The sequence below is a fragment of the Mustelus asterias genome, unplaced genomic scaffold (assembly GCF_964213995.1).
Source record: "Mustelus asterias unplaced genomic scaffold, sMusAst1.hap1.1 HAP1_SCAFFOLD_114, whole genome shotgun sequence".
Lineage (NCBI taxonomy): Eukaryota > Metazoa > Chordata > Chondrichthyes > Carcharhiniformes > Triakidae > Mustelus > Mustelus asterias.
Window position 1 is genome coordinate 584,295 of NW_027590155.1, and position 13,625 is coordinate 597,919.

The 13,625-nt window shown below is 45.1% G+C and overlaps 1 protein-coding gene across 1 annotated transcript in view; it reads left to right on the forward strand.

The window, feature by feature from the left end:
• Positions 1-13,625, forward strand: part of LOC144484536 (T cell receptor alpha chain MC.7.G5-like) — a 59,173-nt gene that overhangs the window by 22,493 nt on the left and 23,055 nt on the right. Inside the window, exons 6-7 of the mRNA XM_078203051.1 lie at positions 11,357-11,396; positions 13,272-13,336. Coding sequence (XP_078059177.1) covers positions 11,357-11,396; positions 13,272-13,336 — 105 coding nt within the window. The remainder of the gene's footprint in view (positions 1-11,356; positions 11,397-13,271; positions 13,337-13,625) is intronic.

Sequence of the window (13,625 nt, forward strand, 5' to 3'; positions counted from 1 at the left end):
CGTCTGGTTAGGGAAAATGAGGAGGTGATAGACAGGAGCTATCATCAGGTGGTCACACCAGGGCCATGGGAGGCAGGCAAGTGGGTAACGGCCAGGAGGAGGAAAGCTCAGGTGATAGAGAGCACCCCGGTGGATGTGCCCCTTCACAATACGTACTCCTGTCTGAATACTGCTGTGGGGGACAGCCCACCTGGGGGAAGCAGCAGTGGCTGTGTCTCTGGAGCAGGGTCCGGCCCTGTAACTCAGAGGGCTAAAGAAAGGAGAAGGAAGGCAGTATTAATCGGGGACTCAACAGTAAGGGGGTCGGACAGGCGTTTTTGCGGAGGCAGACTGGAGTCTCGGATGATGGTCTGCCTCCCGGGTGCCGGGATCCGCGATGTCTCTGGTCACGTCCCAGAAATCCTGAGGAGGGAGGGAGAGGAGCCAGAGGTCGTGGTACATATTGGTACCGCTGACATAGGTAGGAAGAGGGAAGGGGTCATGAAAAGAGAATATAGGGAGTTAGGTAGAGAATTGAGAAGGAGGAACGCAAAGGTAGTAATCTGAGGATTACTGCCTGTGCCACGGGAAAGTGAGAGCAGGACTGGAGTGAGGTGGAGGATGAATGCGTGGCTGAGGGATTGGAGCAGGGGGCAGGGATTCGGGTTCCTGGATCATTGGGACCTCTTTAGGGGCAGGTGTGACCTGTATAAAAAAGACGGGTGGCACTTGAATCCCAGGGGGACCAATATCCTGGCAGGAAGGTTGGCTAAGGCTACTGGAGAGACATTAAACTAGAAAGGTTGGGGGAGGGAATCGAGATGAGGTGACTGGGAGCGAGGAGGGTATCCCACAAATAGAGAGGGATTGTAGACAGCGGAAGAGGGAGAATAGACGGGTGATAGAGAACGGGAGAGCTCAGACCAATGGTTTGAGATATGTCTATTTTAATGCCAGGAGTGTAGTAAATAAAGTGGATGAGCTTAGAGTGTGGATCGATGCTTGGAAGTGTGATGTGGTGGCCATTACGGAGACTTGGGGACAGGGACAGGACTGGACACTTCAGGTGCCGGGTTTCCGATGTTTCAGAAAGGACAGAGAGGGAGGCAGAAGAGCGGGGGGAGTGGCACTGCTGATCAGGGATATTGTCACAGCTGTAGAGAAGGTGGAAGCCGTGGAGGGGTTGTCTACGGAGTCTCTGTGGGTGGAAGTTCGGAGCGGGAAGGGGTCGATAACTTTGCTGGATGTTTTCTATAGGCCGCCCAATAGTGACAGGGCTGCTGAGGAGCAGATAGGGAAACAGATCCTGGAGAGATGTAGTAATAACGGTTGTCGTGTTGGGAGAGTTTAATTTCCCAAACATTGATTGGAATATCCCTAGGGTAAGGGGCTTGGATGGGGAGGAGTTTGTGAGTTGTGTACAGGAGGGTTTCCTGACACAGCATGTGGATAAACCTACAAGAGGAGAGGCTGTACTCGATCTGGTACTGGCTAATGAGCCTGGACAGGTGTCGGATCTCTCAGTGGGGGAGCATCTTGGGGATAGTGATCATAACTCTATCTCCTTTATGCTAACATTGGAAAGAGATAGGATCAGGCAAGCTCGAAAGGTGTTTATCTGGAGTAAGGGGAAATATGAAGCCATCAGGCAGGAGATAAGCGGCATAAATTTGAAGGAGGTACTCTCGAGGGAAAGTACCGAAGTAAGGTGGCAGATTTTCAAGGAATGGTTGTCTGGAGTTCGACATCACAACGTTCCGATGAGACAGGGAGGTTTTGGTAGGTTACGGGAACCGTGGTGCACGAAAGCTATGCTGAACCTAGTCAAAAGGAAAAGGAAAGCGTACAATAGGTTCAGAGAGTTGGCGATGATGGGGATCTAGATGAGTATACGGCTTGTAGGGAGGGACTGAAGAAGGAAATTAGGAGAGCCAGAAGGGGTCACGAGAAGGCCTTGGCAGGTCAGATTAAGGAGAACCCTAAGGCGTTCTATAAATATGTGAAGAGTTAAAGGATGAGATGTGAAGGAATAGGACCTATAAAAGCTGAAGGTGAGAAAGTCTGTATGGAACCGGAAGAAATAGCAGAGGTGCTTAATGAATGCTTTACCTCGGTATTCACGGTGGAAAAAGACCTGGGTGGTTGTACTACAGGATTGCGGCGGACTGAGAAGATTGAGTTTGTCGACATTAAGAAAGAAGATGTGTTGGAAATTTTGAATAAAATCAAGTTAGATAAGTCGCCGGGACCGGATGGGATGTACCCCAGGTTACCGTGGGAGGCGAGGGAAGAGATTGCAGAGCCTCTGTCGATGATCTTTGCGTCGTCGATGGAGACGCGAGAGGTTCCGGAGGATTGGAGGATTGTAGATGTGGTTCCTATATTCAAGAAAGGGAATAGGGATAGACCACGAAATTACCGACCGGTCAGTCTAACCTCAGTGTTTGGTAAGTTGATGGAGAAGATCCTGAGGGACAGGATTTATGAACATTTAGAGAAGTTTAGTATGCTCAGAAGTAGTCAGCACGGCTTTGTCAAAGGCAAATCGTGCCTTACGAGCCTGGTGGAGTTCTTTGAAAATGTGACTAAACACGTTGATGAAGGAAAAGCGGTAGATGTAGTTTACATGGACTTCAGCAAGGCGTTCGATAAGGTCCCCCATGCAAGACTTCTTGAGAAAGTGAGAGGGCATGGGATCCAAGGGGCTGTTGCCTTGTGGATCCAGAACTGGCTTGCCTGCAGAAGGCAGAGAGTGGTTGTAGATAGGTCTTTTTCTGAATGGAGGTCGGTCACCAGTGGAGTGCCCCAGGGATCTGTTCTGGGACCCTTGCTGTTTGTCACTTTCATAAATGACCTGGATGAGGAAGTGGAGGGATGGGTTGGTAAGTTTGCCGACGACACGAAGGTTGGTGGTGTTGTGGATAGTTTGGAGGGATGTCAGAAGCTGCAGTGTGACATAGATAGAATGCAAGACTGGGCGGAGAAGTGGCAGATGGACTTCAACCCGGATAAATGTGTAGTGGTACACTTTGGCAGGTCAAATGGAATGAAGGAGTATAATATCAAGGGTAAGACTCTTAGCAGTGTGGAGGATCAGAAGGACCTTGGGGCCCGGGTCCATAAGTCCATCTGCCACTTCTCCGCCCAGTCTTGCATTCTATCTATCGGCCTCACAGGTAGAGGAGGTGGTTAAGAAGGCGTATGGTGTGCTGGCCTTCATCACTTGAGGGATTGAGTTTAGGAGTCGGGAGATAATGATGCAGTTTTATAAGACCCTCGTCAGATGTAGAAATTATTGAAAGGGTGCGGAGAAGATTTACAAGGATGTTGCCTGGATTGGGTGGCATGCCTTATGAGGATAGGTTGAGAGAGCTCGGTATTTTCTCGTTGGAGAGACGAAGGATGAGAGGTGACCTGATAGAGGTGTACAAGATGTTGAGAGGTATAGATCGGGTGGATTCTCAGAGGCTTTTTCCCAGGGCTGAAATGGCTGCTACGAGAGGACACAGGTTTAAGCTGCTGGGGAGCAGGTACAGAGGAGATGTCAGGGGTAAGTTTTTCACTCAGAGGATGGTGGGTGAGTGGAATCGGCTGCCGTCAATGGTGGTGGAGGCAAGCTCGATAGGGTCTTTTAAGAGACTTCTGGATGAGTACATGGGACTTAATAGGATTGAGGGTTGTAGGTAAGCCTATATATAGGTCAAAGTAGGTAGGGACATGACCGGCGCAACTTGTGGGCCGAAGGGCTTATTTGTGCTGTAGTTTTTCTATGTTCTATGTTCTAAATACATTTATGTTCCCGCTGAAACCGTCTATTCCATCCTCAACGGAAGTTATCACTCAGAATGCATCCAGCACCCATCCAGGCTTGCCTTTCGGATTACCCTGGATATCATTGATATAAAATATCCAAGGAGAGGCAGTTGTATTGGCGGGAAGAAAAATGTTTAAATGGCTCAGGTTGAAGATGATTTTCTCCAGTTTAGAGTGGCCCCGGAGTAGCGTCAGTGTTACCTGGCAAGTTGCAATGTTTCAGGAGCTGCCCATTAATTAGGGCGGGGGAACTGGTTCCATAGTGATTTTCAAAGGAGAGACAGTTCAGTGTTGGCAATGTCTACATTGTAAGTGCTTTGTGCCAATTGTGGGAAGGTGGGAACAAGTCGGGAAAGACTTTGACTGATAAAATCTCCCAACTAGGTAAAACAGAAAGTTTATAGGATTATCACGACATCGGACTTCTTCTCCATGGTCGCTCCTATCCTGCTCTAACAGTATATGTTGAATTATTAGTGGTTGACGGAAGTCGATGCTGGACTATGGGGAGATGGTGGCCCACTGGTATTGTCACTGGATCAATAATTTAAAGACCCAGGTTACTGATTCGGGGAAGAAATGTCAAATCTGATCAAGGCAGTTGGTGAAATTTGAAAACAACAAAATAAAATCTGATGACGACCATTGTCGATGGCTCTAAAACCCCATCTTGTTCATTAATGCGGCTTTGCGGAAGGAAATGTGCCGTCCTTACCTGGCCTGGCATAGACGTGACTCAAGATACAGAGTAATGTGGTTGAAACTGAAATGTTTCTGGTCAATGGCAACACTCAGAATTTTTCAGGTATGAAAGCAGCATTTTAGAAGCATCTCGATGAACTCTTCAAACCTTTTATATACAAGGCAATGGACCAAGTGCTGGAACACGTAGCTGTTTGATGGCGAAGACAGACAAAAATGGATGAAGGGCTGTAAAATTCCATGGCCTAATGACTAACTCACCAGCTCCCCTTTCAATTCGGCCATGGGACAATAAACGCCTAACAGAGAAGACAAACTATTTAGTATCACATCCAAAAGTGGATGTGTGACATTGTATAAGTTCCTCAGTTTTGTCATTGGAGCAGTGGGATTGGGCTGGAATCCCCAACGATTTCGAGATGATAACCTTACACAAAATTAACCAGGAGAAATGAGGTGCGGAAGTTGATCACTACTGAGACAGAAGACAGCTGAAACCTGCCATGTGTACAGAAAAACATGCATTGTTGCCACTTCTCAAACCTCCTTCGACAGTACTTTAAATCCCACGAGCTCTACCTTCTTGAAGGCCAGGGCCAGCAGCCACATTGGAATCACCATCGCCTGGAAGTTGTTAAGGTGTCAACAAGTATGTTACGAATCCCATATGTTAGGTTATGACTAGACCTCAACCGTGTTTCAATTTTGACATTAGTGTGAGGATAAGGTGTTTCGCTCCAGGTCTGATTCCATTGACACACAAGGAAGCGCTTATCAAAACTAACTTCATTTAACAGTACAGTTTGACCATAACGAACGAATTAGTTTCACTTTTCCCAATTGAAATGCTTAGCTTAACAACATGCAATTCATAGCCGCTAATTCATCCCTATTAGTTCAAATTCAAGCAATATTCCTCTGATCGACTTGGACTCCTCTTCAAAATCATTAACAATCCCCTGCTTATGCGCTTGGACTTGTTAAAAGTCCTAAAACACCTCTGGAGAGAGAGGCAGACAGAGAGACTCCTGTCTTCTGCCAGCCCCACACAGCAGCCTTCAGAGAGAGAGAGAGATAGACAGAGAGAGAAATACCTCTTTCTTCTTTCAGGACCAAGCAGAAACTGACTGTTTAAAAATAAAATAAAGCATTATGTTTTCCTTGCAAGCCCATTCACATGACCTTGCCTCTGCTAATCAACTCAATCAAAGCCCTACTCTGAAACCACAGGGGAAAAACCAAAATAAACAAAAATGCATTAACTCAGATTAAAATAAACACATACTTAGCTAAAATGAACCATTTGCCTGCATTAACAGTATTCTCTGGGTTGGCCATAGAAGAGAGAGGGTAGCGGTGGAAGGGTGTTTTTTTTCCGAATGGAGGTCTGGTAGCTAGTGGTGTTCTGCAGTGATCAGTGCTGGGACCTCTGCTGTTCGTAATATATATCTAAATGGCTTGGAAGTAAACGTAGCTGCTCTGATTAGCAAATTTGCGGATGATACTAAGATTGGCAGAGTTGTGGATAGTGATGAAGATTGTCAGGGAACACCACAGGATATAGACAACCTGGAAAAATGGGTGGAGATCTGGCAGATGGAATTTAACCTGAACAAATGCGAGGTGATGCATTTTGGTTGATCCAATTGAGGTGGGAGCCATGAAATAAATGGCAGAACCATCAGGGGCATAGACACACAGAGAGATTTGAGAGTAAGGTCCACAGATCCTTAGAAGTGGGAGCACAGATGGAAAAGGTGGCAAAGAAAGCATATGGCATGCTTGCCTTCATCGGACAGGGCATCGAGTATAAAAGTTGGCAAATTATGTTACAGTTGGATGAAACTTTGGTTCGGCCACATTTTGAATAGTGTGTCTAATTCTGGTCACCACACTACCAGAAGGATGTGGAGGCTTTGGGGAGAGTGCAGAAAAGGTTTACCAGGATGTTGCCTGGTATGGAGGGTATTAGCTATGAGGAGAGATTGAATAAACTGGGATTGTTCTCCCTGGAAAGACGCAGGCTGAGGGGCGATCTGATAGAAGTTTATAAAGTTATGGAAGCTATAGATAGAGTGAACAATTGGAAGCTTTTTCCCAGGGCAGAAATGACAATTACAAGGGGGCAGCAAGTGCAAGATAAGGGGGGGAAGGTTCAGTGCAGATGCGTGGAGGAAGTTTCTTACACAGAGGGCGGTGGGGGTCTGGAATGCATTGCCATGTGAGGTGATTGAGGCAGTCACTTTAATAACATTTGAGACATATCTTGATAGGCATATGAAGAAACGGGGAACAGAACGATATAAGCGGTTGGTCTAGATAAGACAACATGATCGGCACAGGCTCAGAGGGCCGAAGGGCCTATTGCTGTGCTGTACTGTCGTTTGTTATTTGTTCTTTGTGCAGACAAATCGGCCCCCGTAAAACAGAGTTGAATTTTAAACATACCTCTTACAAGAAACATGATAGAAATTAATTTCTTAAAGGCACAGTATCGTTACTTGTTCCCCTCCAAATCGCTCACCATTCCAACTTCTAAATATATCACTGTTTCTTAACTGTCGCGGGACGAAAATCCTGGAATTCTCTCCCTAACAGCACTGTGGGTGTAAACATCAGAAAATTAAATCTAATGGTGACCCAATTTGATTGCTACCAAAACCCACCACTTTCACTGATGACCCTGTGGGGAAGGAGACCTGCTATCTCTGCTTGGTTTATCCTGCTCGTGACTCAATATCCACAGCAAGTGATTGACTCTGGAATAGCCTCGCAAAACATTTATTTGAAGTGATGGGTAACAGGTAAGAAATCCAGAGAGTTTTTCAGGAGAAACTATATTGCACAACGAGTGTTGAAAACGTGGAACTTCCTCTCACAAAACGTAATTTTGGCCAATTCCATGAATATATTCATGGGGAAGTAAGAAGCACAGAAGGGCAAGTGACGATTAGAATGATATAGGTGTGAGAGAAAGGCGGGAGAGAAGCGGCTCTTGTGGGGCATCGACAGCAGCATAATATTTAGCACCTGCACTTACCCTTTCAGCGCGTCGAGGCTGCTGCGCCATTTAACATGAGTGTGGTTGATCCGTGACTTCAAATCTACCGCCCTGTTCGTTACTATATCTCTGAATCCACCTAAAACACATTGATTTACGTTTCAAATGCATTCAACAACTGAACAGGCATAGTTCCCTGGCGGTGGACAGTAGAAAGCGCTGTACATCCCCTTCTAGCTTCTATGTGCCCCCCTCACAGCTTGTATTCCCATCTGTCCTTGTAAAATGTACAAACCCAGATATATTATCATCTCGCTTTTCGTGTAGCTCATTGATGGAGAATGCAAATAGACTTAGCCATGAGCCTTAATGCACACTGACTGGCAGCAATGACCAATGTTAACATCTCCCGTTCAAGGGGAGGTGGACACGTCGCGGTAAAGTTACTGGTTTAATAATCCTGGGACCCCAGATCATTCTCAGGGGACTTGGGTTCGAGCCTCAACATGGAAGCAGATGGCGAAATTTCAGTTCAATAAAAATCTGGAATTAGAAGTTTAATGATGACCATGAAAGCATTGTTGATTTCCTTTTTTTAAAAAAAAGCAATCTGCATTTTAGAGAAGAGTATCTGACATCCTTCCATCGCTTGGGCAACATGGGACTCCAAAAAATGCCCCGACAGGGTCTTGAAAGGCATCCTGTTAAAAGGGAGGGGGGGGGGGGGGAGCAACAGGTGATGGGCAATAAATGTTAGCCCAGACAGCGACGTCCACATTCCATTAATGAGTTAAAAATATCCATGCTCTGATTCTGCCCATTACCCTCGCCGTGCTAATATTTGGCTGCCAACTGTACTGTCACTTGTCTTGCCTATTGACATCGTGTTTGCTTGTTTATTGAATGTATTTTTGGAAATTCAAGTCTACTGCCTCCACTTGATCTATTTTGCGACTTGCAAACTCAAAGGTATTAATGCGTTCCTCAAAGTGAATTTCTTTTCGTAAAACCTGATGGACCAATCTATGATTTTCGAGGTGCTTTATTAAGACTGCCTCAATAACAGATTGCAGCTCTTTCCAGCCGGCTGACGTGTAGCTGAAGGAAAAAAGTTGTACAGTAGTTCCCTGTTTCCTCCCTTTCCCCCTTCATTCTTTAAGAGGAGTTTCAATAGCTGCATGAGTAAGAAAGAGACAAATATAACGTTGTGTTGGACGGTTGGATGAAGGAGGTTCAGAAATGTCCGTTGGCCTTTAACAATGATATGGATCAGCTAGTTCGAATGTCATGTACAATTTATGCAATTGTCTGGAAAGTACAATGTATTTAAGTGAACTTGTAACTTGTAGATTTTTGTAGTCTAGATTCTGGGTTCCACTGAAATAGGTAACACAAACATGACTTTGCATTTCAGACAGGTTCCTAACATTCGAATAGAACACAGCAATGGATTCATTTGCACACTGAAGTAATACTTTAAATATTCTCTGGTCGTGACCTGATAGAGGTTTACAAGATGTTGAGAGGTCTGGATAGGGTAGACTCTCAGAGGCTATTTCCAAGGGCTGAAATGGTTGCTACGAGAGGACACAGGTTTAAGGTGCTGGGGGTAGGTACAGAGGAGATGTCAGGGGTAAGTTTTTCACTCAGAGGGTGGTGGGTGAGTGGAATCGGCTGACGTCGGTGGTGGTGGAGGCAAACTCGTTGGGGTCTTTTAAGAGACTTCTGGATGAGTACATGGGATTTAATGGGATTGAGGGCTATAGATAGGCCTAGAGGTGGGGATGTGATCGGCGCAACCTGTGGGCCGAAGGGCCTGTTTGTGCTGTGGCTTTCTATGTTCTATGTTCTATGTTCTATAACCTGGCGGCAAAGATTCATGGAGTCAGACTCTGTCATTGTGAAATCTATTGGTGGGTTATGTAGCTCCTCAGCCGGGTGTTAAGTGTAATTCTACTGTGACGCTTTTATATCGCAAGTATCCATTTAATTATGACGAAGGGAATTTTCAATGGAAAGTAGGACAGGAAGTAGCACATCTTGCATTTAGAATTTCTGCATCCCCAGTATCTCGAAGGGGATGGCAAAAATCAATTTTGCATCGGTTTGTCACATTACGTGTACAAAGAGATTTTTAACAATCCTCTATTTTGTCCGCTATTCAACTTCATTTGTGTGTGGAGATATCCCCATGCCTTTGTTACCTCTGGGTTCGCCTTTCAAGTTTTATATCCCACATTCCTCACTGCATTAACTTCAGTTGGTCCAAACTATAATATCCAGAACTTCACTCCCTCCAAGTCTGGCTGATCTCGGGCAAGAGGTGCCGTAGTGTCACGGTCAGGTTGCTGTATTAGCGATTAGCCAGAGCCACGGGCTCTCTGCAAGTGGGTTCAAATCTCACCATGGCAAGTTATTTGAATTGCAACTCAAGTCATAAACTTGGAAGGGAAGGTTTTGTACTCAGTCATGTTCACTGTGAATCTGGTTCAATTATTCCTTTTAACGTTATCTACCAACCTTACGTGGTCTGACTGCACATTGACAGCAATGGACAGACCTCTGGATTGACGTAACAATCCGATTTGATTTGATTTAATTTGCTTTATTATTGTCACAGATATTAGTACACAGTGAAAAGTATTGTTTCATGCATCATATGCAAACAAAGCATACAGTTCATAGAGAAGGAAAGGAGACAGTGCAGAATGTATTGTTACAGTCATAGCTAGGGTGGAAAGAAAGTTCAACTTAGTGCGAGGTAAGTCCATTCAAAAGTCTGATGGTGGCAGGAAAGAAGCTGTTCTTGAGTCTGTTGGTATGTGTCCTCAAACTTTTGAATTTTTTTCCCGACGGAAGAAATTGGAAGAGTGTACATCCGGGGTGTGTGGGGTTCTTGATTTTTGCTGGCTGCTTTTTCGAAGCAGCGGGAAGTGTTTCAATGGATGGGAGGCTGGTTTGCTTGTCCGACTGGGCTTCGTTCACGGACCTTTGTAGTTCGAATCCATTCAGTTCAGTGCAATTAGGGATGTCATACTAAGTAAAAACAAAACTATATTGGCTTCTGGGTAAACATCAGAGTTCCCGTCATTCTCATAGTTGCTCTTTTCTCCATCTTTGTAACCTTCTCCAACCTGTATGCCTTTCAGTCTGTTGTTGCTCCAGTTTTGGCCTTTTGAAAGTGCCCCAAATTCCTTTGGCCCCCTCAATCCGCGAGCGTGCCTTTAAGAGCCTTGTTCCTGAGCTGGAGAATTCTCTACGTTAACCACTCACCGCCGCCCCCGTCCACCCACTCTGTTTACCTACCTCCATTCCTTTAATAATGTTCCTGAAAACTTACCTCACCTTCAGCACATCCTGCTGGTCATCTAACCCCACAGTTTTTCTGTGCAAAACATATTTTTCGCCAGCGCTCGTGTGAAATCCCATGGACCGTTTTACTCGGGCTTTATCGGAGTGGAATTGATAGCTGCATTTATCAGCGAGATTCTGCTCTAGCAGCTGAAGTTATACATCTGACAGTAGCAGCAGCAACAGCTGCTGACGAGTTTTTGTTCTGGCATGTATCACTGTGGTGGGCTACGTGGGACCACAGTAGCTGAATCTCCCTCAACGCCCGTACAATAACCTCCCAGCCTCACAGGAGTTCACCAACCTCTCTCAATAGCACCCCTCTCAGCCCACTCCCCGCCGCTGACTCCCAACCCCACCGTGATGTTGACCGAGTTTATCCTATTACTGGTCTGACCCAGCCCTAATCAAATCAGTCAGACACAGGACAGAGAGAGAGAGAGTGGTGAACGGGACCCCAGTGGATCTTGTTACGGGATCAAACTCTGTGCAACATATGAAAAGGCTAAGCTCATCTTTGGCAACGGGACCAGGCTGATTGTGGAACCCAGTAAGTAACTAATCCTGGATAATGTTCTCTCTTCATGTTATTTTGCCCCCTGTGACTTAATTGAGACATACAATTATTTTAATGATCATTGTTGTTTTATGGATGAGCAGGGATCTTTGGGAATTTGAAGCGTAGCTTGACTGGGCATTGAGATTTTCCGAAGTATTTTCTTTAAACATTTAACTGGCCTCTATCATGACAACACAAGTGTGCTGCCAACAGGGAGATATGTCAATGATCTGGCTGTGTGTAGTACAAGTAAGTGGCACCTCGATAGATATCTGGAAGATACTCACCACGATAGAGTCATAGGGTCATAGAAGGAGACAGCACTGGAAAAAGCCCTTCAGCATAATGATACAGATTTCTGCTGAATGGTGTCGGGTGAAAGGCCGATAAAGAGCCAAGGCATTGCTTGAAATGAAGGAGAAGCCATTGCACCAATCAATTAAGCTATTAGGCACCGAGTATCGAGTTCAGCTCACTGTTTATTAAGCCGTGTCATCAACACCAGTTGAAACATTAGGCATCAGTGATGTGACATCGAACTGAAATTGGGTTACAAATAGGATAGAAAATGCCCATTTAGCAGGTTGAGTCAAATGCCCACTGATTTGAATAATTATCTACATATATTTCATTTTCAAGCTTGTCTTTGTTAAAACTAATAATCTTGCTAAAACTATACAAGGTACGATTTAGACCACATCTGGAATACTGTTCCCTAACATTAGGAAATCTATACTGGCATTGGAGGCAGTTCAGGGAAGGCCACTACTTTGATCCCAGGTATGGATATGTTTTTTCGGAGAGTTTGAGTATGTTGGGCCTGTACTTAGTGGAGTTTAGAAGCATGCGATGTGACCTTATTGAGACTTATTGGATTCTCAGGGGACATGACAAGGTTAGATGCTGAGACGTTATTACCTCTTGTAGGACCAGAGGTCATAATCCCAAAGTATGGGGTTGCCCATTTATATAATGAAGATTTTCTTCTTTCAAGCCAGCAGTGAATCTGTGGAATCATTTGCCGCAGAGCGCTGTACAGGTTGAATGTTCAGATTTTTAACCCACAGGGCAATCGAGGGTTACGAGGATACAACAGGAAAGAGGTATTCAGAATTATCACATCAGATAATTCATGATCTCATTGAATGACCGATGGGCCAAATGGCATCCGTCTGCCCCGTCGTCCTATGGTCTCCGGTATTTGTTAAACCGCTGACACGAATGCACGCTTGAAATGAGGCCTCAAAGTGAAGTGTTGGTCAACGATTATCAACAACAAGTTAATGTTTTGAACGAGGTGTTATAGTTCAAATTAAAGGGTCACTCCTTTAAAGACAGATATGAGGAGACTTATTTCTCTCTTAAAGAGTAGTGAGTCTCGTCATCTCTCTTCTTCAAACATCAGGGGGAACAGGGCCTTTGATTATTTTAAAGACAGCTCGATAGATTCTTGATTAACAAGGGATAAACGGTTATCGGGGGTAGGCAGGAATCTGGGGGTGAGGTTACAATCAGATCAGTCATGATCTTACTGAATAGCGGTTAGGCTGGAGTGGCCCAGTGCCTTACTCCGGCTCCCACTTTGCATGTTCGTATGTGTTGATGTCAAACTATTTTCCTAGGATTTGTGTCTCCTGGGTGTTCAGGGAGAAGTACCGGTGAAGATGGAAATTGTGAAACACAGTCAATTCATTATCCAAATATTGTTCCCTGATATAGTCAAAAAAACAGTGGGAGCTAAGTGTGAGGGAGAGGGAGGGAACGGTTATATTTGGTTCAGGAGAGAAGCTAATTAAAAGAAGTGACATGATACAAACTGAATGTGAGCTAGCCCTGTGTTCATATGGCTGGGTCTATATTTTGTAGTAGCTGTTACTACTGAACTGAGAAGCTTGCCTTTGGCAAAGGGACCAAACTCACTGTGGAGCCCAGTAAGTCCTCAACTATCTTCCACCATGATCTATTTACAGTAGGATGACAATCAATATTTACAGTTCCAAACATATCACCAAGTCGTGTTTTTAAAAAAAATCAGTACAGGCTTAAAGGGAGGAGATGCAATATAATGGCCATTCATAACTTGGGGAGGTCTTGTGGTGCAATGGGCTAGAATCCCTACCTCTGAGCTAGAAACGCCGGGTCCGAGTCCCTACCCTTGGACTTGATGAACAAGGAAGGTGAGAAAGCAACGCTGCCAAAGATTGGGAGTGAGAGGGAGAC